This window comes from Silene latifolia, chromosome 4 (assembly GCF_048544455.1).
Source record: "Silene latifolia isolate original U9 population chromosome 4, ASM4854445v1, whole genome shotgun sequence".
NCBI classification, from domain to species: Eukaryota; Viridiplantae; Streptophyta; class Magnoliopsida; order Caryophyllales; family Caryophyllaceae; genus Silene; species Silene latifolia.
This window is the reverse complement of record NC_133529.1, coordinates 40,556,981-40,581,333: the sequence shown is the minus strand read 5'-3', so window position 1 is coordinate 40,581,333 and position 24,353 is coordinate 40,556,981. Positions and strand designations below refer to the sequence as shown.

At 38.4% G+C, this 24,353-nt stretch overlaps 1 protein-coding gene and 1 non-coding gene across 2 annotated transcripts; both read left to right on the top strand.

Moving 5' to 3' along the window:
• Window positions 1–1,832: 1,832 nt before the first annotated feature.
• LOC141653455 (thioredoxin-like protein HCF164, chloroplastic) lies at window positions 1,833–5,638 on the top strand. The gene is made up of 5 exons (XM_074461223.1): window positions 1,833–1,947; window positions 2,899–3,098; window positions 3,854–4,072; window positions 4,732–4,835; window positions 5,189–5,638. The coding sequence occupies exons 2-5, from the start codon at window positions 2,925–2,927 to the stop codon at window positions 5,469–5,471; spliced, it is 780 nt and encodes a 259-aa protein (XP_074317324.1). The 5' UTR covers window positions 1,833–1,947; window positions 2,899–2,924; the 3' UTR covers window positions 5,472–5,638.
• Window positions 5,639–6,018: 380 nt separating this feature from the next.
• Window positions 6,019–6,106, top strand: TRNAM-CAU (transfer RNA methionine (anticodon CAU)). Its single transcript is given in 2 exon segments — window positions 6,019–6,056; window positions 6,071–6,106. It is a non-coding gene; the product is annotated as a tRNA-Met (tRNA).
• Window positions 6,107–24,353: the final 18,247 nt, after the last annotated feature.

Below are 24,353 nucleotides of genomic sequence, written 5' to 3'. Positions count from 1 at the left end.
TCTTTAAAATTAATCTTTTCATCAAATTATATTATTTTCACTAAACTCTAAAATATGATATTTTAATTAAAACAAAATAAAATTGATTTAAAATTATAAATTGCTAAATCTTTTATTAATCCTATTATTAGATGATGAGTTGACCCATATTCTGTATAAAGCAAAAACTAGAAATCGTTGTTATTACTTTCGTAACAAAAAAAATTAAAAAAAAAATATAAATTGAAACTCATTAACTTTATGCTATAAAAATATTTTCATTAAAATATATTTCAACTAATTACTTAATTCTCTTAACTAATTTTTAATTCTAACTTTTATTTATCAAAGCAAAATACAATGATAAGAAATGTAAATAACTATAAGGTACCAATATTATATAAATAATTTTATAAAAATATTAAACTATAAGTACCGTGCATTATATGCACGGGGTCTAAACTAGTTCACATATTAATCAAGTATAATAATTCTCACTTTAGTCACTAAACATCCATTTATCGTATCAATCTAAAAATTGGGATTTAAAAATTATTTTGGGATATTTAAACAAATTATTTTTAGACGATTAATAAGGAAAACAAACGAATTATGTCGATGCGATCTGAGTTCAGAGGCAGAAACCAACTCGGAACAAACGCAGCTGGTGATGCGTCCTCTGGAAGGAGGGGCAGCAGTCTCTGCATGTGTTCTAGAGGTGGGTTCTGACCGTGAAAGTTAGACCCGCAACTGTTAGTGTAAATTGATCAATTTAGTCTATTGATTTGGTTAATTGACTCGAAGGAAGTGATTTAAACATGTTTTAATATACTGGAAGCATGATGAATTAATCGAAGTATGATTTAGCGTAGGTTATACAACGGTTTACAAGAAAAGGTCGAAGTCGGAATTGATTATGCACTACAAACTCGAATTGCAAATTAATCGAAGCAAAGTCGGTTGCAAAGATCGAAAATATGAAGAATTAGGATCTGGAAAACAAGCTAAAACAATATACAAAAGGCGAATTTAGAGGATTCGATATGGGAAAACCGAAGCTCTTAAACCCGAATTTGAGCTAATGACGAAAACCCGCGAATATGAGTTATAAGGGATTTAAGTCGAAATTTTTTGATAAAGTAATAAAAATTAATTTGAAAATTATTAGACGAAATAAGAAGAAAAGAACGAAGAAAGAAGATAAAGGCGAAAGCAGCGAAAATGCGAGGAAGAAGAAGAAGTGTAGCAACTGAAAGCAGTCTCTGGAAGAGACGCAGCAAATGTTGCGGCCTTTCTAGAAGGCGCATCAGTTGGGGTGGCCCAAACCTTCTTTCTCTTTTCCAACTCACTTTCCACTAACTTTTCACACTAGCCTCTCCATTTTATAATCGTCTCTTGCACCAATGGGGTTCCCCGATAATCTCTTTTCTACATTTTTATGTCCCACCACATATTTACTCTCTTATAATAATATATTTTATTAGCTATTAATTGGTAAAGTGAAAAAAGATGGTATATTTTTACATTTGGGAACCCTCCATAATATTAGCACAAATTCTCATTATAGACAGACATTATCCGTCTATAATGAGACCGACTGTAATATTAGGGGCTCCCTATGTAATGGGAACCTACATACATCCATGAGCCTCCTCAAATGAGGAGAGAGGATGCATTTGATCACTAAATTTTCACCACAAATAGGATTATACATCCATACATGAGCTTACATGTATTTTTTCTGAGGTAATTCAAAGTTCATGTTTTTATATTACGGTTACGAATCGGATGTGGAATCGAACATCTGATCTGAAGTCGATCCGTTACCAACTTACCATTATACAAGTACGTGTGAGTTTGGAAGAGTAGTAGTGTCTCTTAGCAAATTACAACACTAAAAGGAGCCTACTCCACAAGTCCACACCCTTTCCTCCACGCATTTCGCTCCACCAACATCAACTTACCATCGTGAGTTTTTTTCATTTCTTCCTTCAGTTGTACCACATAATATTCTTCTGTAAAACGGTTTTACATAAGATTTATTGATAATTTTGCTATCGCCTTTTGATTTTCTGTATTGTTTTTTGTGTGTTATACAGCTATCTCAACTGAATATGGTTATTTTAACAAATCTTTTGTTGATTGATCATTGATTTATTAGGATTAAAGTGTGAGGCGGTCTTACACAAGTATTGGTCATTTTGGTAGCTGCTTTCTAACATCCATTGGGCATATTTTAGGTAGTTGGCATCCGTTTTACACAATATTAGCATAAACCCGCCTCACAGAATACTAATTGAATCTTAAGTATGAATGATAGATTAAGGTGGGTGGTTCAGAGTACACTGTTTTGGAAATCGGGTATCTCAATTTAATCGATTGCCACCTTATTTGGCCTTCCTACTCTGAAGATGGAGAAATGAACTACATATTGTGTACTCCTATATATTATGAGATAAAACAATTGGCTAAGTGAACATCATTTGACTATTAAAGTGAAATGAGGACAACATAAACGGGATGGGGGAGAGGTGTCTCAATATTGTAAATGGCCGCATATAAGAGTTTGTTATGAATGTTATCCCTCACTATACTCGTTAAAAGAGTAAATGGGAGATTGTGTGATGGTGTGACTGTGTGAATGAAGTACAAAAGACTGATTAAGTAATTAACTGATATCATCTATTTGGGTATCTGATTTAATGGTCTGTTTGATTTGATAAGAAAGAGTTGAAATTTATGTTACTTCAGCTCTCCAGTTTGGATGGTTGTCCACTTGACACTTCATGTTGTGTCAAGCGCGATAAAAAAAACGTGTCTGATACTCCGATACAGATTTGCATTAAAGTCGGTATATGTAACATAGGCTCATAGCCTAAAAGTGATGCATAATATATAGTGCATTTTGTTTTTCACCAGAGCTCATCATAGGAGGAACCATAAAGATGGCCTTACACTTTTCATCCAACCTAGTCACCCTTCAAAGATTACCTACTTCTTGTGATTATTACGCTTCCCCTCGAATACTTCTTCAATCAAAATTTCCACTACAGCTCAAAACACGAAGATTGCAGTATGTTGCTTGCCAAGGCGAGACTACTGAATCCAGCCCTGAAACGGTATGAATACTTGCCTGCTCAAATCTTGTGTTACATCTTGATTTTCTTGTCCTTCGTTTCAGTGCCCCTTTTTCGTTTATTTTCCTGCTTGTGAGTTGCTGTAAATTAGAGGTGAATTGTCCATCATGTATTTTGGATGCAATCTCAATATTAAACATTTGTATATGTGTCGCGGGTCGAAGATGTCTCTGGATTCTTTGGCATACTATTGTTTGAGTTCATTATATGAAGGCAAAATGGCTCATAAAAGTATTCACTTTGTATGTTGAGAACTACTCCCTCTGTCCCGGTCATTTGTTGTCCATTTCCATATTGGGGTGTCTCAGTCATTTGTTGTCCTTTCTATTTTAAGAATGAACTTGATGAGTAATTTGATCATTCTCATTCAATTTGCTCCACTTGTCATTTAGTTATTGGTCATCTCCTCTTTCCTTGGTCTTTGTGCCAAAACGAAAGGACAACAATTGACCGGGACGGAGGGAGTAGTTGTTAGTTGATGTAAACTTCTATACAATTTTTCATTATGGGTACATCCAACCACCACCTTGCCATAGACTGCAGCCTTTTGAGGCATTTGCGCAAGCGTTGTACATTCTTTGCAAAGCAAATTGTACTCCGTTCACATTTTTATCTACTTCAAATAATACCTATTTTTGGGGGAAATTGAGATTGTTACTTTGATCGTTGACAGTTGGTCCGCTGTCTCTTTCTAATTTTCCTTTTTTTTTTTTCTCATATAATCAGTCTTTGTCCAGGAGTCGTCATCTACAGAGCCTGATAGTGTCGATGATAAATCCAGCCAAGCAACGACATCCTCAACTAGTCCTAGCTTTCCAGAGTTTCCGAACAAAGATGTGAATAAGAGGGTAGCCCTGCTTTCCACATTTGCAGCAGTAGGGCTGTTCTTATCAGCACGCTTAGATTTTGGTGTTTCACTCCGAGACCTTACTGCCATGGCATTACCATATGAAGAGGTTTGTTTTATCTCTTGACTTTTTTATTTGCTGGTATAACTTCTTGACTTCTACAAAGATAGTCATAAAGTGAAAAAGATGTTGAAGGATACTGCAGGATACTACTTACTGCAGTTTAGTGGTTTACTGAAATTATTTGCTAAAATACTCGGAACACTTTTGTTTGGCATATATGATGGTTTTCTGTTTTAATGCTATTCGTGGTATAGTCAGATAACACTTGCTTATATTTCGAAACTGCTAAGATTAAGAATCCCAAATTAGAAAGGTGGTCCATTTTTATCGGTTATGTATGTTACGCTCCTAATATTGTGAATCGGTTTGAACATATAGCTTTACCAGACCTATGAACATACTTACAGTTTGCTGTGATTAGTATGAAGATTGCGTCTTAGACATGCTTAGGTTCAAGGCTTAGTGAAGCACTAGTCAAAAGGCTAGTTCAATATTGTATCTTAAATTTGCTTGCAAAAGTGTGCCATACGCTCATACATGAGGTGCACGCCTTCGTTTTGCCACTTGTGCTTCTTCGTCTCTGTGTGCATCGTGCATATTAAAACAAGGTTACAATCTTTGGCATGTATTTTTTGATCTCCTTTTTGCTTTCAAAAGTTGTCCATCTACCTTAATGTTAATGTTGGTACATTATTGTTGTCTAGGCTTTATCAAATGGGAAGCCAACGGTGGTAGAGTTTTACGCTGATTGGTGCGAAGTTTGTCGGGAATTGGCACCGGATGTCTACAAAGTGGAACAGCAGTACAAGTAGGTCCCTTCCTATTTCTGATTTTGCTAATTCTCATGACGGATGTAGTTAAAAACCACGTTGTTAAATTAATGTTCACGAGTCTAATTGCAAGTGTTAGACACGGCTATTTTGTACCAATTTCTTACCCTAGAATGACTATTGTTTTTTCACGACTCAGTTGGAGCCTGGAGGTGTCAAGCTGCCTATGTTGTCCAAATTTCTACTCCAATAGTTTGGGCTTAGAATAAAGTTGCACCAAGTGACATTTTGTATAAAAAATGTTGTTGCGTCGCATGTGGACATATAATTCGTAATCAAATAACTTTTGAATTTAAAACTCAACTCGAATCTTAACAATCTTCCCCTTCAGGGATCAAGTGAATTTTGTGATGCTAAATGTGGACAACACAAAATGGGAGCAGGAGCTGGATGAATTCGGGGTAGAGGGCATCCCTCATTTTGCGTTCTTGGATAAGGATGGTAACGAAGAGGGGAATGTTGTGGGACGGCTCCCGAGAAAGTACTTGTTGGAGAACGTGGATGCTTTAGCGCGTGGAGAGGAATCTATTCCTCATGCTCGTGCTGTCGGACAATATTCCAGCGCCGAGTTTCGGAAGATTCACCAAGTTGGTGATCCCAGAAGCCATGGATAGTGTTGTCAACTTTTCCTATTTTGAGTAAAGATAGTTTAATAAACTTTTATTTGTATTTATTTATCACATTTATTGTATATTCTCCCAGAAAATTATACAGTGTACTGCATTATACAATATGCCTGTTTGCAATGTCCATAATGTAGAAAAACGTTTTTTGTGCGAAATATTGCTCCGATCAGTGTCCTACTGTCATCACATCACATTGTTCCAATTTTTTTTCTTTAATGTTTCTGATGAGGATTTCATTTTTTTTTTCTTTGGCTAAAATAGCAAGGTTGTCTTATTAAAAATGTAGTCACTTATAATTTTCAATAATGTTTTTGAACGTGACTTCATCTTAGAATGTTTCGGCCACCGTCTTCCTGCGTCACCTCAATTTTCCAAGAATAATCAAACGAGATGGTTTCACAATTCACATAGGAGTATTTTTTGTAGTTCGCTGTAGGAGAGTGTAGGGATGTGATTGTTTAAGCTGCATGTTACTTCCAGTGATCCAGGGTGTTTGCGTTACAAGAATGTTATAATTATATATAACACAACAAAAGGGGTGGTGGCGCAGTTGGCTAGCGCGTAGGTCTCATAGCTAATGTTGAGTGATCCTGAGGTCGAGAGTTCGAGCCTCTCTCACCCCACTTATTTTTATTATTTCTATCCTTTTATTGATGATACTTATTTCAATAAAGTCCGCAAAGGTGGAGTCTAGTGGTTAGAACTGAGTATAATTCTCAAGGTTTCGTCACTCGAAAAAAAAATTCAAATGAAGTCCACAAGGTAACAATCTTAGGCTCTAAGGTGAATAGGTGATACAGTAAGAAAATTCTAATAAACAATGTAATACTCTAACGCTCAAAGTTGATAATCGACTTAATACATTCATATTTCCATAAAAACAAAAATTAGTGCAAGTGGTAAGACCGTAAAAACTCTCTTACGTCAACCTGAGGTTGGGGATTCGATTCTTACCTCCGACATTAGTGCGGTTATTTGATTTTACACTTCTTTACACCTCTCATATCATATGTTGTCAATTAGACCAGGCAAAATGGGAAACCGGTATAAATTCTCAAGGTTTTAAGTCAAATTTACTAATATCAATCTTATACGGAGTAGAAGTTACAACTAGTCTTGCTTGTGACGGGCTAATCCCGTCACAAGCTTGTGACCTCTCACAAAAAGGGAGAGGGGACAAGGTGGGGCACCCCCCATGTGCTTCTCACTCACCTCTTAATGGGCATTTTGTGAGAGGAACTGGTATCCATTACAAGTTTGTGACGGATATCGCCCGTCTTCAATGAGATTTTGTGTAGAAATTATTATTTATGGCCAGAGTATGTATTTTATAAAGTTCGAGTCTTATCATTCTCTAAAATGGGTGGTTGAACACGTATACGTGGTTTGCAGGGTGCCACGTATACATAGGGGTTTACCCGGTATACACCAAAGGTTGAAGGTAAACCTGTTAAACGGGTCGATCGGGTGGGTTACGGGTTCGGTCATTTCGGGTTCGGGTGAAATACGGGCCGGGTCCATTTCGGGTTTGTAAAATACGGGTTTATACGGGTCGGGTTTATACGGGTTTCGGGTTAAAACGGGTTTGATTAAAGCCTTTTTACAAATGTTTAATTTTTTTAATTTAAACTAGTATAGGTCCCGTGCAATGCATGCACGGTGTCTATAGAATTTTACCTTTTAGTATACTATATTTATAGAGTATAAATTGACAATTTGTTATTTTTTAATGTTTTTCATCATTTTATTTTGATTTAAGAGAAGAAAAAATAATCAATACTATATATTAAATCCAGAAACCAAGGGACTTCAATGTAATTAAAGAAAGTTATACAAATTAATTATACTATATAGTTTTAAATCAATAGCACCGTGTGATGGACCCGATTAAGGGATTTCAGTGCAAATATTACATAGTTTGGGTTAAAATTAAATTATATAGAAGCTTGGTAATTTTCCTAAACATGGGCAATTTCCTTAAAATAAAATAATTAATTAAGATTGTCAATTTTCTTAAAATAAAATAATTAATTAAGATGGTCAATTTCAAGGAAACTAAAAGAAAGAAGATGCCTGGTAATTTTCCTAAATATTTATAGAAGACTAGAAGATGGTCAATTTCCTTAAAATAAAATAATTAATTATTATAAACATGCACACTTATGGTATTAATTATTATCATCATAAAATTATATATTAAATTTAAAATCTATGCAATTTTATTAAACTTTATAGTTTATTAGATGTATAGAGATGTTAATTATTTAACATACAAAAATATAATAAGTAGGTTATAAATAATTCAAGTTAGAATGTCATAATATATAATATTCCATAATTCTTTCGATTTGATTTAATGCATATATGTAATATATTTATATAAATATATAATCCTCTTAAAATTGCATGCCTAAGTAGTAAGAGTAATTTCGTCAGTAAAGAAAATAATTGTAGTAACGTTGGATATAGTTATATGATAGTAATCACTCATTTGAATAGTAAAAGTAACAATATTATCAACGAGATTAGTGAGAGTGGTAGAAACAACAACGGGAGTAGTGAAATAATCAATATTAATGCGACAATAGTGAAAGTAACAATAATTACTGTGGAGATAGTGAAATTATCAATATTAATGCGGAAGTAGTGACAATAACAATAATTACGGCGGGAGTAGTGAAAGTAACATTGATTACGGGCAAATATTGAAATGTTATTACTATTATTTCATTAATAAGAGTAAAATATTAATTGCGGGAGAGTGAATTTGTCTCAAAATTTATTTCATCGTAATTTTAGGATATGTCATAGAAAAATATATTAATGATAAATTTATGGGTTATGCAACTTTTAAGTAATTTTATTTAATGAAAAAAAAAAATTTAATGGTAAGTAGAGGTAGCCCGGGCGAAGCCAGGCACCAATACTAGTTTAAGTAATACTCATAACATGAAATGTGCATTTTAATGAAAAAAATTTTTTACACAGATTTAATGATATTGTTTTATAACTTTTTTTAATAGCATATCTTTTAGCTACAACTTATCTTACCGAAAACGAAATTTTTAACATCAAAAAACCTAGAAGCAAATCTTAAATAGGGAACTATATTGAAATGAGAAAGAAAATCCCCTATTTGTTAAATGAATAGATGATTCTACATTTTTTCCCGCCTAATTATATTAACTTCTAATTGGGTCAAATCTTCAAGCTCAAAAAATATAACGTAAAAAATAAGTATAATAACGTACTAAACCGGAACAATCATCAATCATTGCTATAATTAAATTATCTCATTAATTCATAATATATTAACAAGGATTATTAATTCCTCAATCATTACCAAAACTAACTTGAATAATAAACATCCCATTAATATTTTTAAATTTACCAGAACTCATAAGACCACCTTTCACTGATCTTATATGGCTTCATATATATATTCTAAATCTCGATATTTTGCAAATCGTATGTCTGCAACTTTTCTCCATATATTAAACAAAATTATAGAAAATGTATTAATTTAAAATTGATGTGGCTCTGACGCATATTCATCGAAGTAATGGAATTTTTTTGTGACCAATTGTAATATCTGAAAACACGCATTTTATTCATTCGAATTAGAAGTGTAATCTTTTTCTAGTTCTGTATTCTTTCAAGATTCAAGACCTAAAAAAAGGCTAAGGGGGTGTTAGAATGGAATGGAATGAATTTGAGCGATTCTAGTGTTTGGTTGGGGCATTTTGGAATGGAGTTAGAATCCTGATGGATTCTAATTCCACCCCAACCCCTTGGAATCCCATACCCACCTTCCCACTCAGGTTTCTAACTCCATTCCTCTTCCATACAATTTTAGAGTGAACCAAATAATAAATAATAGGTATGGTATCTCATTCCATTCCAATCCATTCCGACCTACTAGATCAAGATAGAGTTGACGAATGCGACGAGTTCATAAACAAATTAGAGATGAAAAATTTGGAAAAAAAGAAAAAATTTATTACTTTTTTATATCTTGTATCTATAGTTGTGACACCCCCATACTCCAAGTGCCTTACCAGGACCACTCAGGTATAGGAACGTCACCATCTCGGTTACCCGAGGCAATGATAATCAAAAGACAATAAAGAAACGTACTTTAAAAGTAAATATAGTTTAAGTGATTACATGTATCAAACCAAAACTGTTAAATGAAATACAATCCCAAAACCAAAACTGTCTACTAGCAAAACTGAACAACTACAGACATCGTCTGACACAGCGGAAGACTCTTCTAATGCCAAGTGATGACTCATCCCAGCTAGCCCAAAAGCATCGTATCAAACCTGCTCAACAACTGCTCACCATCCCCGAATGGATCACCACAGTTTTACAAAACAAACAACGGGGTCAGTACTAATTACACAATACAAACCAATATGAAACAAACGCCAAACAACTCAACCAACACATCAAAACCCCAGTCTCCATCACCAAACTCCACACAACTGACTACACACTAAAGTGTGTAGCCCTGCCAGAGTACCCATCGCAACAGATACTCCACACCGCCAGTGGGGGACCACAGCCGTTCCCACCTAAGCCCCGCTCATCTCCATCGAGCGATAAACCCATGTTCATTAATGTGCACATCCCTCCTGTGGCGGGTTCCACAAAAGGCGAATCAAGGGTGTGAAGCCACTCCCGCAAGTGACTTCACTCAGCCAGGGACGCACCCCGAAGACCACATACAGATACAACAACAATCAACGATATTAATCAACAATACAACCAACAATATAACCAACAACCGTCACAACCACCAACAATATACTTTAACAATAATTACAATGAAACCACCAAACACATTATGTAATTAATATTGAGCAAGGAAACCCTACCTGGAATGCAATCACAGAATCAGACGATCTAGCAGCTGTCTCAAAACCTCTCTTCTACGAACCTTCCTTCTATACATACATTCATACAATTACTACCTTAACCATTCAATCATAAAAACTCCCAAATCCCCAAATTAGGGTTTAACCAACATTAACCAAATGCTATAAAAATGATACGTAGAACTTACCTTTGACGCAAGGATCACAACGGTATAAAGAACAAAGGAAACCGACACCTCTGGCTCCGGGATTTGCCAATAATGCGAATGAAACGAACAACGTAACTTGCAATCTCTCCTTTTTGTGTTTTTAGGTTTGTAAAAGTGTTTAGGAAAAAGATGACGGAGTATTATATATTAATCTGAATTATTAACAAACCCGTCGCAAATCACCCGATAACCAACTTACTTGTCGAGTAAGTCACGTACTCGATCCACTTATACGATCGATTGCCAAGGCTACTCGATCGAGTACCCTACAGGCAGACTACTGTTTTGTATACCAAACATACTTACTCGACAGAGTAAGCCCCACTCGATAGAGTACCCAAAGACTCATAAAACCGTAGTATTATAGTCTTCCCTCCTTAAAAAGAACTTTGTCCCCGAAGTTCAAACCACAACAAAACAAAAAACACACTAACACTCTCCCGACACAACAATGAAAACAAAACTCAACATAAAACTTCAAAACATACTTACCAAACCAAACTCAACCCGACTCAAACAACTACTAACTATATAAAAATCAACATAAAAACATGTAAAAACTCTTCGCGACCATCTCCTACCCCCCTAAAAGAAACAAGGTTACGTCCCCGTAACCATACATACCTGATCAAAAAGAGACGGGTACCGCTCCCTCATGGCCTCTTCCGCCTCCCATGTAGCCTCCTCAACCTCATGATTAGACCAAAGAACCTTAAGTAACACTGTCTCACCATGTCTAGTTTTCCTAACTTTCCGGTCAAGAACCTGTTTAGGCACCTCAAGATAAGACAAGGACTCATCCAGCTCTATGTTCTCTACCTCTAACACATGTGACGGATCACTAACATACTTCCGCAGCTGAGATACATGAAACACATTATGTACCTTATCCAAAGCAGACGGTAAAGCCAACCGATAAGCAACCTCACCCACACGGTCTAAGATCTCATACGGTCCTATGAACTTCTGGCTCAGCTTCCCTTTCTTAACAAATATCATGACCCCACGCATAGGAGACACATTCAAAAGAACCTTGTCCCCAACCTGAAACTCTATATCCCGTCGATGTAGATCAGCATAATTCTTTTGTCGATCCTGGGTCGCTCTCATCCTCTGTTTGATCAGCTTAATCTGCTCCACCATCTCTGGTCCTAAAACAACTGCCACAACACTATCGTCCCAACAAATCGGACTCCTACATCTCCTCTCGTATAAAGCCTCAAATGGCGCCATGCCAATACTGGTGTGATAGCTGTTGTTGTAAGAAAACTCAATCAGATCTAACCTCTGTTCCCAGCTACCACCAAAATCCATAACACAAGCTCGCAACATACCCTCTAGAGTCTTGATGGTCCTCTCCGTCTGGCCATCTGTCGCAGGATGAAATGTTGTACTCATCTTCAAGGTAGTTCCCAAAGACTCATGCAACTCTTTCCAAAACCGTGAGATAAACCTCGACTCTCTGTCAGACACTATATCTTTAGGCACCCAATGTAATCTCACCACATTCTTCCGATAAGCCATAGCTAACTGTGCCTTAGTCCATGTATCTTTCATTGGCACAAAATGAGCTGACTTGGTCAGTCGATCCACTATAACCCATATCATGTTGTTACCCTGTTGACTCTTCGGTAAACCCACGATAAAATCCATAGAAATGGACTCCCACTTCCACTCAGGTACCTCAAGAGATTGAATCTTACCTTGTGGTCGTCGCTGCTCCCCTTTCACTCTCTGACATGTCAAATAACGAGCCACGAACTCAGCTGTTCTTTCTTCATCCCAGGCCACCAGAAAGTCTTCTTCAAATCCTTGTATAGCTTGTCACCACCTGGATGTATCAAGTATGGTGTGCAATGAGCCTCTGTCATGATCGCCTTCTTCAGCTCTTCATCATTAGGAACACACCACCTCCCATTGAACCTCAGACTACCATCTGTATGAATCGAGAATCTAGACATTGTCCCTTTCTCTACTCCAGCTCTCCACTCCACAATCTTGGGATCCAACACCTGCTTACCGCGAATATAATCATAAAGGTCTGGCTGCACTGTCAAATCTCCCATAGCATCACCTTTCTGGATCATATGTATCCCGAACTTCCCCACCTCATCTCTCAATCTCATCAAAGATATAGCTGTGCATAGAGAATGCACACTCTTCCTGCTCAAAGCATCTGCAACAACATTGGCTTTTCCTTCATGGTAGATAATATCCATGTCGTAATCGCCAATCAACTCCATCCACCTCCTCTGTCTCATGTTCAACTCCTTTTGAGTGAAGATGTACTTGAGACTCTTGTGATCTGAAAATACCTTAAAGGTCGCCCCATATAGGTAATATCTCAAAATCTTAAGAGCAAACACAACTACACCCAACTCTAGATCATGAGTAGGGTAGTTCTCCTCATAAGACTTCAATTGCCTAGAAGCATAGGTAATCACTTTCCCATTCTGCATCAACACACAACCCAACCCATTCTTTGAAGCATCCGTATACACCTCAAAGTTCTCACTCCCTTCAGGCAATGCTAAGATTGGAGCTGTGGTCAAACGCTCCTTTAATGTTTAGAACGCCGTCTCACAACTTTCATCCCAGTGAAACCTGTTACCTTTCCTCATCAAATCTGTCATAGGTCTAGCAATCTTGGAGAAATCTTTCACGAACCGTCGATAATATCCTGCTAAACCCAAGAAATTCCTGATCTCAGCCACATTCTTTGGTGCTTCCTACTTGGTAACTGCTTCAATCTTTGCAGGATCAACAACTACCCCTTTCTTTGAAATCACATGCCCCAGAAAAGCAACTTCCTCCAACCAGAACTCACACTTGGACTGTAACACTACGGATTTTACTTGGTGACTACTCGACCGAGTAGCGCCTACTCGGCCGAGTAGTGCTGAGGTTGTGTGTTGTTTTGGTTCTGCCGAGGAACACTCGGCCGAGTATAGTTAACACTCGACCGAGTATGGGACACTCGGCCGAGTATACACTTACTCGGTCGAGTGCCCGGTTTGGCGGAGTGTTATTTCGACGGTTTGATTAGGGAATGTTTAGGGTATTTTATATTTCCGCGTCAGTTTCTAATATCGTTTGAAAGCTTTATCATTCTACGATCTCTCCCTAATCACTCCCTAATCATCCTCATATCTCGTTGTGTGTGCAAATCGTCGTGATCCTTGCGTGTAGTCTCTTATTCTCATCACAGGTAAGTTTCATTCCCTTGTCATTTGTATTCTTTTGGGGTTACTGTATATATGGAATTGGGGAAAATGGGATTGTGCAATGTGTAATTGTAGTATGTGATTATTGTTGTAGGTGACGACGTGATATTTGTTATGCATTTGTGTGGTTGATTACAAAGATAGCGGATTGCGAAAAGGTAGGGTTTCCCTACTCGTTCTTGTCAATTGATTTGAGATTGTGCTTGTTGTAATTGTTGTTATCTGCTGATCATCGGAGTATGGAGATTGTTGTGACGATGTTGGTATGAGCGGATTGAGATGGCTGTGATGTCATGTGATTGTGATTGTGGTGGAGTCACTTGCGGGAGTGGCTTTACACTTAGTTCGCCCTCCGTGGAACCCGCCACGGGAGGGGATGTGCACATTAAGGGACAGGGATGGTTAGTCGCTCGTTGATGAGCTGGACTAGGTGGGGATGGGTCATGCGGTCACCCATGGCGGCGAGGATTACCTGTTGCGATGGGTAATCTGGCGGGGCTACACACTTCGGTGTGTAGTCGGTTCATGCGTGAGATCGATGATCAGCTAGCGGTAATGTTGTTGTCTTATATTGATTGAGTAGTACCGACCCCGTGTTGTTGTTTTGTAAAACTGCGGTGATCCATTCGGGGATGGTGAGCGGTTGTGACAGTGATACAGATTATTGAGCTTGGGGGCAGTCATGGGAGAGTCACCACGCTGGATTAGATGACACCATCACGAGCTTTAGTTAATGTGTTGGTAGTTGTTGTCATTTGGATAATTCGTTTATTAGATTTTGGAGACTATGTAACCTTTATAATTACCGTACATTAATAAATGTGTTTGGACTGTTGCTTTTGATATATACTAACCTCGGGCAACCGAGATGGTAACAACCTTTCATGCTGGGGTAGTCCTGGTAAGGTACCTTGGTATGAGGGGGTGTTACAAAGTGGTATCAGAGCCGACGATTCCGGCACCTAAAACAAATGAACCCAATGAACTTAGGGAGTCTAAATAAAATGAACCCGGGGAGAGTTGTTTGGAGCTGCCGCAAAGACTTGGGAGACGTCCCGAAGTCGCATTAAGGCCCTTACGATCTCAAGCCGGTCACATGGGGGGAAATTGTTGTATGTTGAGTCATGTGTATTTGATACCTATAGTTGGAATCTTGTGCATGGTTGGATGAAATGATGAAAGAAGTGGAATGTGATGGTTGTCGAAGGATGTATCGAGAATTTGTTGATGTTAAACTTTGAGCATGGAATATGTTGGCATGTTAAGTGTTGAAATATGGTAAAAATATGAAGGGTGAATTGTGAATTGTATCTGGTTGATATTGAGCATGAAGAATGTGATCATGTTACCTGTTTAATACAATGTTGAACATGAAGTATGGTAGTGGTACATGTGCATATGAACATGATGATTTTAATGCTTGATTGTTGGTAGAAGCATGTGATTAAGGTCATGCATCTATATATGTGAATGTCGTGTTTAATTTTCATGTGAGTATGATAAGAGTTCACTTGTGTACTGGTTTCTTGGAGTTTTGAGTTGTTGTTGTTGCTTGATGCATGTTCAAATTGTTTTGGTTTAGGAAATTTGATTAGTATGAAGATCGATTACGGAAGGGTTGTCTTAAAACTGTCATAAGTCGAGTTCTAGAAAAGATATTGTTGTGATTCCAAGTTGAGGTGGTAGCTTGTCCTCTTACGATTCTAACGATAGGTCACACGCCCAAAATTACCAAGTAACGAGTGAGATATGACTGTTTTACGAAAACTGGACGGTGCTGAGAACTGCGCCTATACTCGACCGAGTAGTCCCTACTCGGCCGAGTGTCTTTTATACTCGACCGAGTATTCCATATTCGGCCGAGTAATCTCCCTGTGATAATACTGTTTAGCGTCTGGAGTTGTGAACTCGGCCGAGTAGTTGTATACTCGACCGAGTAAGGTCTACTCGGCCGAGTATTCCCAATACTCGACCGAGTAATCCTTCTGCGACAATTGAGTTTGCTTCTGAGTCGAAAACTCGACCGAGTAATATAGTTACTCGACCGAGTACCTTGTACTCGACCTAGTATGTTATGTACTCGACTGAGTACCTCATTGGGCGGCCACTTTGAGTCGGTGGCTATGTTCTTACTTTTTTTTTTGAGCCGGTGGCTATGTTTTTACATTGTTTTGAGTCGTAGGGTATATACACATGAATGTTTTGAGTCTTAACGCATTCTTTTATATGTGAGACGGTCTTGATACGTAAGTTACCGGAAGTTATGACATGGAGAATGACGGCTTATGAGGGACATGTGTTGGGTAAGGAAGACATGTGTTAATGTGGTTGTGAAGGATAGTGGAAAAAAAAAGGGAAGAATGATGAGCTAATCGAGGTAAATAGCATGTTTTGTGAGATATGACGAGTGATATAGTCGTGTGTTGAGTAGTATAAAAGTAAGTGTATATGGGCAAGGGTGATGTAAGTATAAAGAAGCATGAGAATGAAAGATTGAGATAAGGGATACGAATAGTGGCATATTTGGATGTGTAAGGATTTATGGAGGAAAACAGCTAGGATAGAGTTGCTTAAGGATATATGTAATGGAAGGTTGTTGTAAGAAGATAGGAAAGAGAGGTATATAGTGAACTTAAAGGAAGTTATGTCGCGATGTGGATTTGTAGATAGTGGCTAAGTTTGGGAAGTTGGAATATCAAGGGGTGAGCCCAGTGTGTAATTCTTTGGACAAACGGTATGAAGTGAATTTTGGTTTCTAGAGATGCGAAAGGGAGATACGACTAATTGAAGAGTAACTGTTAGTGCGTGGACTTGATGGTGACAAGGGTGAGTGTGAAGCAAGATGAGAGATGATAAATGATAAGAAGAATGATAAGATATTGATATGAATTAATGGAATTAGAGTTGTGGAGTTATGGAAAATAAACAAATGACTAAGAGTTAGGTGGAAAGAGAAAGGAGATGACTTATTAATTGGCATTATTGAGTAAAAGGAGGGAAAGAGGGATGGAAGTAAGTTGAGAGAACGTTGACCGGAGTTAAGGAGCATGAAGGTAGGAAATTATGAAATGTACGATATCCCCACTAGAGGGTGTGAGTTAATGGTTATATAGGAGAGCAGGACGACGTGTTAGCCGTGAGTTTCGAGGTATTAAGGGAATAAGAAGCTTGTGGAGTGTTGCAAGATCTGAGATTTTGGTGGAGAGTTAGGTAGCGATATGATAAAGGATAGAATTGGGAATAATGTTGAGGTATGTTTTGTTGATGGATTGGATGTTCGTATTTGGGATGATAACCAAAGAGAGGAAACAAATTGTTATATTAAGAAGTGATAGTAAGAGAGTAGTCACATGAAGGATGTTGGTGTCATAGTAGTGTCACTAGTAGCTGAGAATGATGTTACTTTAGAGAAGTTAGTTGTTCTAATGAGGTTGATTTTGTGGAGGTGGTTGGTATGTTTGGTTGTGAGGAAGTATAAGATGTGGATATACGAGGTGTTCGCTGGAAGTTGGGTACTGATGTTATGGCTACATTTGCCGGAGGGGTGATAATTGTGTGTAAGAGAGGATATGTTATGAAAGGCACCTGAGTTAAGTCCGGATGAGATGTATTCATTGTCAAGTGGTAACTTACGTGATCAGGATTGACTAGTTGGATGTGATTACGGGTCTATGATATGTGTAAATGTTTGTGTGAGGTTCTGACCTCACAAGAAGTGGTATGGTGTGATAATTATAAAGTTGTTATATGAATGTTTTGTAATTTATGTTGGGTACGGTATACTAATGAAATGAGGTTCAAAAGGTAATAATTTGATTGATCTGGCAAGAATAGTTAAAATTGTATGTGTATTGATGATACATGTTTATCCCGTGAAATGGTAAGGATGATGTTCATGAGATTCTTGTCAGTTTATTTCCTATAATATGATGTGTTATAATCTAGTAAAACGGTTTTGAATGAGTTTTCTTGTTCGAAATGTCATACTGAGTCAGTGTTTATGGGAATTATATGTGGTTGTGATGTTTATCGATGTGGTTGTTGTGCCTCGGGTGGTGATCCGGGCATGGTACTTCGTATTGTGATGCGGGCATTTTCGCGCTGTGGTGCGGCTGTTGGTTGCGGTGTTGCGATGCCGTCACCGGTTGTGGTTGAGTATACGGAGTGGTTACGATTTGAGTTTCGAAAGTACAGACCAGTTATGCACAGATTGTTGTTTTGTTCTTTGTTGTTTCTTGTGAGTTTCGGTTAGACATGCAGATCATTGTTGTTTTGTTTGTTGATGTTTCTTACCGTTCCGTTTGGGAATGAGGGTAGAGTATGATATGAAAGAGAGTTGTATATGTTTTTGTTGTTGTCATGGTATAGTGACATTTTGTTGATAGGATACTGATTGTGAGAAGTTGTTACAGATAAGTTTGACCTTGTTTCGTGGATGAGATATCGGTAGTCATAGTCATGACAAGTGATTAGTGGAATATGTGTTATAATGATCTGAAAGCGGCAGGCGGTTCATAACCTTTTGTTGAGATAGTGAGTACAGGATATTGGGAATTGGTGTCATGTTAAGTTATGTATGAGTTTTGCGGTAATGAAAGAAAAGAACTTGAGGATCTAGTATGAGTGTACGTAACAAGTGTGGAATGTGAGTTATGCTTTTGGTGATATGAGTTTTATATAGTTTATATAGAGAGGTGTGTCATGTTGCGGTAATGTGGAAGATTTGAAGTTTTGGGTTAAGCTAAAGATTTTGAAATTTAAGGATGAGAGTTGTTTAAGTAAGAGAGCCTAAGATATATGCATGGCGACTGTTCAAATTATAAGTGGTTATCTTTGACACGCGGTGGTGATGGGGATAATGAGGAAATATAGCTAGGATTTAGTATTAGCAAGTTACGAGGACGTAACATTTATCTTAAAAGGTAGGGTTGCGACAAAGGATAAAAGAGATTTTGATGGTTGTACATATGGTAGTATAATTGGAAGTAGAGTGTTGGTGTAGCATAAAGGTCGGATATTTGTTTTGATCAAAGGTCATGACCGTGCTTGTAGTAGTTCGATGTTTAGCAATGAGAGAATATTTCAACAGTGTTGATAGTTGAATGACAATGATTATGAGTCCAATAGTTTTGTCAGTTGGAAGATGATGTTTATGTGTGTGAGTAAACTTCGAGGACGAAGTTCGTTTTAAGGATGATAGAATGTAACATTCCGTTTTGATGATTGATTTTCTTTTGTGGTTGAGTGCTATTGAGTGTTATGGAAGTGATACAAGGTTGGCAACATTATATTGTGGTTATTGGGTAATGTTATGGAGTCGATTGAGAACCTATGCTATAGTTGAGACGATATCGTGAGCCATGTTGTGGAAGGAAGAGTGGTTTGTGGAGTTGGTGTTAAGTGTCCATATTTTATAGGTTGGGTTGGAACTTCGCGGTCGTGTTTTGTTTTGTTTTGTTTGTTGTTTTGCTTTGAGTCGGGGTAATGATTCTTGTGGAGACTTGTGTAGTTCCTTAGTGTTGTTATATGTGGTTGGTTTAGTCTTGGGGCGTAGTGTTGTGCTTTGTTTTATAGTAGAGTGTGAACTTCGGGACGAAGTTCTTTTTAAGGGGGGAAGATTGTAACACTACGGATTTTACTTGGTGACTACTCGACCGAGTAGCGCCTACTCGGCCGAGTAGTGCTGAGGTTGTGTGTTGTTTTGGTTCTCGCGAGGAACACTGGCCGAGTATAGTTAACACTCGACCGAGTATGGGACACTCGGCCGAGTATACACTTACTCGGTCGAGTGCCCGGTTTGGCGGAGTGTTATTTCGACGGTTTGATTAGGGAATGTTTAGGGTATTTTATATTTCCGCGTCGCTTTCTAATATCGTTTGAAAGCTTTATCATTCTACGATCTCTCCCTAATCACTCCCTAATCATCCTCATATCTCGTTGTGTGTGCAAATCGTCGTGATCCTTGCGTGTAGTCTCTTATTCTACTGTTGGTAAGTTTCATTCCCTTGTCATTTGTATTCTTTTGGGGTTACTGTATATATGGAATTGGGGAAAATGGGATTGTGCAATGTGTAATTGTAGTATGTGATTATTGTTGTAGGTGACGACGTGATATTTGTTATGCATTTGTGTGGTTGATTACAAATAGCGGATTGCGAAAAGGTAGGGTTTCCCTACTCGCCATCACAATTGATTTGAGATTGTGCTTGTTGTAATTGTTGTTATCTGCTGATCATCGGAGTATGGAGATTGTTGTGACGATGTTGGTATGAGGGGATTGAGATGGCCGTGATGTCATGTGATTGTGATTGTGGTGGAGTCACTTGCGGGAGTGGCTTCACACCCTAGTTCGCCCTCCGTGGAACCCGCCACGGGAGGGGATGTGCACATTAAGGGACAGGGATGGTTAGTCGCTCGTTGATGAGCCGGACTAGGTGGGGATGGGCTGCGGTCACCCATCGGCGCGAGGATTACCCGTTGCGATGGGTAATCTGGCGGGGCTACACACTTCGGTGTGTAGTCGATTCTTGTCGTGAGATCGATGATCAGCTAGCGGTAATGTTGTTGTCTTATATTGATTGAGTAGTACGACCCCGTGTTGTTGTTTTGTAAAACCTGCGGTGATCCATTCGGGGATGGTGAGCGATTGTGACAGTGATACAGCTTATTGAGCTTGGGGGCAGTCATGGGAGAGTCACCACGCTGGATTAGATGACACCATCACGAGCTTTAGTTAATGTGTTGGTAGTTGTTGTCATTTGGATAATTCGTTTATTAGATTTTGGAGACTATGTAACCTTTATAATTACCGTACATTAATAAATGTGTTTGGACTGTTGCTTTTGATATATACTAACCTCGGGCAACCGAGATGGTAACAACCTTTCATGCTGGGGTAGTCCTGGTAAGGTACCTTGGTATGAGGGGGTGTTACATGGACAACTTTGCATACAACTCATGTTCCCTCAAGGTCTGTAACACAATCCTCAGATGTTCCTCATGCTCCTCCCTAGTCTTAGAAAAGACTAAGATGTCATCTCTGAAAACAACCACAAACTTGTCCAAGAACTGACTGAAGACCCGGTTCATCAAATCTATAAACACAGCTGGTGCATTAGATAACCCAAACGGCATCACCACATACTCATAATGACCATACCTCGACGTGAAAGCTGTCTTTGGTATGTCCTCCTCTCTAATCTTCACCTGATGGTACCCCGACCTCAAATCAATCTTAGAAAAGACTGTTACACCACTCAACTTATCAAACAAATCATCTATCCTTGGCAAAGGATACTTGTTCTTCACCGTCACTCTGTTCAGCTCCCTGTAATCTATGCACAACCCCAGGCTCCCATATTTCTTTTTCACAAACAAAAATGGTGCTCCCCACGGTGATACACTAGGTCTAATGTATCCCCTCTCAATCAGATTATCCAACTGCTTCCTTAGCTCCTCCAACTCCTTAGGACCCATCCAGTACGGTGCCTTAGAGATTGGCCTCGTCCCCGGTTTCAGCTCAACACTGAAATCTATCTCCCTCTTTGGTGGCAACCCCGGAATCTCCTCTGGAAAGACATCTGGAAACTCTCCCACAACTGGTATCTGCTCAACTGTCGGACTCTCCACTCTGTGATCCCTCACATGGCACAAGATCAACGGGCACCCCTTCCTCAGATAGGACTTCAAGGTCGCTGCTGCAATCAAATTAACTTTGGGTTTAACAACAAACCCACGATAAGTTACACTAATCCCCTTAGGACCTCTCAGAGAAACTTTCTTTTGATGGCAATCTATCTTAGCCTTGTACTTTCCCAACCAATCCATCCCGACTATCATCTCAAAACAATCTAAAGGAAACTCTAGCAAGTCTACAGGTAGATCAACTTGCCCAACTATCATGGACACACCCCCTATACAACCTCCCACAAGATACAGACTCACCCGAAGGTATAAAAACTTCCTCTCTTACAGACTCAAACTCACTCAAACCCAACCGTTTAACATGACTCGATGATACAAACGACTGTGACGCTCCCGAATCAAACAAAACAAAGGTATAAACACCATTAACAAGAAATGTACCAGTGATAACATGAGCATCGTCCTCAGCTGCTTTTTTCTCCATCATAAACAGCTTGCCACTGGTCTTCTGCCCACCTCCCTGGACAGTACTAGCTGAGGTAGTCAGCTTAGCAGCCGACCCCTGGTTGTTGTTGGTGTTCGTAGCTGGTTTCTTATAAGAATTACCGTAATTGCGGTTGCCCCCACCGTTGTTGTTCTGACCTCCCCTGTTATTCCATGACCCAGCCGTCCTGTTACTAGCATAACTCTGTGCAGGACTCTGTAAAAAGATCCCCTGTGACGGTCTCTGGAAACCCCCACTCACCGCACTAGTTCACTCATGTCTCTTGTGGCCCACACCGCCGCGGTTAAAACATGTCATACCCCCAACTACTACTACCACTCCCTCGGCCATGCCCATATGAAACCCCAGCACTAAACCCTGAACCAGATGAATATGCACTCGCCTGATTATGATTACTCTTCTTATAACTGGACTGACCACCCCCTTCGCTCTCAGCTTTCCTCTTCTCAACACCTCTCTCTTTGGTCATCTCAACCAATCTCGCAGTCCTCCCAGCTCGCTCATAAACTTCCTTCACGTCTATAAGGACTCTCACCGGTAGCTTCTCCATGATTTTGGGGGTCAACTGTTAGAAATTTATAATCTCATTATACTCACCATATTCATATATGTTATAATTAATTTAGTCATAAAATTAATTTAGATCTTATGCATGCAAACATGAATAAGGATAAAGAAGAAATCGTTTTCCTTACATTGAGATTTCGGATATATGGGCACAAATGAGTTCTCCTACTCACTTGTTCTTGAGCTTCCTAATATTGGATGAACAAGGATTCAAGCTTAGAATCCCTCCCAAGGAATTATACCCAAGATAACCTCTTAAAAATTAATATTATTAATACTAGAATAATATTAATTTAACTAAAAATTGACCCAAAACTATTGTTTTGTCCTCTTGGAATTTCGGTCAAGAGGGGAGGAATATTGGAGTAATTTATCTCTCCAAAATTCTTTTGTTTTTAGATGTGCAAGAATGAAATTATACACTAGTATGCATGTAGTGTATATTAGGAAAATATAGAGCAAAAGACCCTTCGCCTTGCACTAGGAAAACCGGGTAGAGGGAGTGGTAATAGCCAATGCATGATCAAGATGCTCTTCACAAAAACAACTAGGTTTGCATGGCTATCCATTATTAGGTTAATGATTATGCTTTCCACATAAAATAATCAACACAATATTTAGCCTAATACACCCTTCATTTCGGTCCATTTAAGATAAAATGGGTTCCATTTTATCTTTGTCAATTTATCAATTTGTCACATGTCACAAGTCATGTAAAATTGTCATGCATTTTTAACATATTAAAAATCAACGTATTAATAAAAATACGTCATGTACAAAATCGACTTAGTAATTCACAATCACTTGTACCAAAACGGTTTACCAATTATAAATCACAACATCTTGTATTTATAATAAATTATTCATTCAATTTTAATTGTTTCCGTAAACAACAATTTCATCTAAGTAATAAAACAATTCGATCACTTAGACCGTATCTTATTTAATCAAATTACAATGAGACACGTAAATATTACTTCCAAAATCGTCCGCCAATTTTAAGTAATTTAATCAACCTGTATCGTCATACGATCAATTTAATAATCAATTAAGAGTGTTACCCTTTAGGTATGACCTAAGGGGATCAAATGATCACCACCGTCGCACGACAGTAATGTCAAACTCTAGTCAGCCAATCATTACCGATATGTGTGGACCAGTTGACTGTAAAAATACTTCCCACATGTATTCTTAAAATGAGACTTAAACATGTGATCATCATGATCGACAGTTGTGATCGCATTATTGTCGGAGGACACATATTCCAACAATCTCCCACTTGTCCTCGACAAGTGTGCGTCACCAATTCTCTTGTCCTATTACTATCTCCCACTCAATGCAAGGTGTCTTTCAGGTCGTACTTGCAAGTGATCATATCGAGAGTGGTTTCCTCGATCTGGAGAATAATTGATTGACCGGAATTATCCACCATGGATACCTTCCGAGCGTGGCCACGCATTTCCAGTTCATTACTCCTCGAGTGGCTCTGAGATATTGTTATAACCCTGACAAGGGGTGGACAATTCCTATCGCACTTATTCCCTTCGACTAGCCACAGCCATCATAACCCAAAATATGCCCATTTGACCCCATTTACGAAGGTCGTAGTAACACAAATCAAAGTTAATCTGAAACTGTGCCATCTTAGGAGAACAGTCTTTAGTCAAAAGAATCGACTCATTAGAATACTATAGTAGCTCTCGCCACAACCAGGCTATATAAATTTGCCAGAACTCTATAAGCGGTCATAAGGCCCGACAAAGTGTTCCTAATGTAGGGTAATATCCGTATAAAACCCCTTAAAATTAAGGACTATAACGCAAATTATCATGTGATTAATT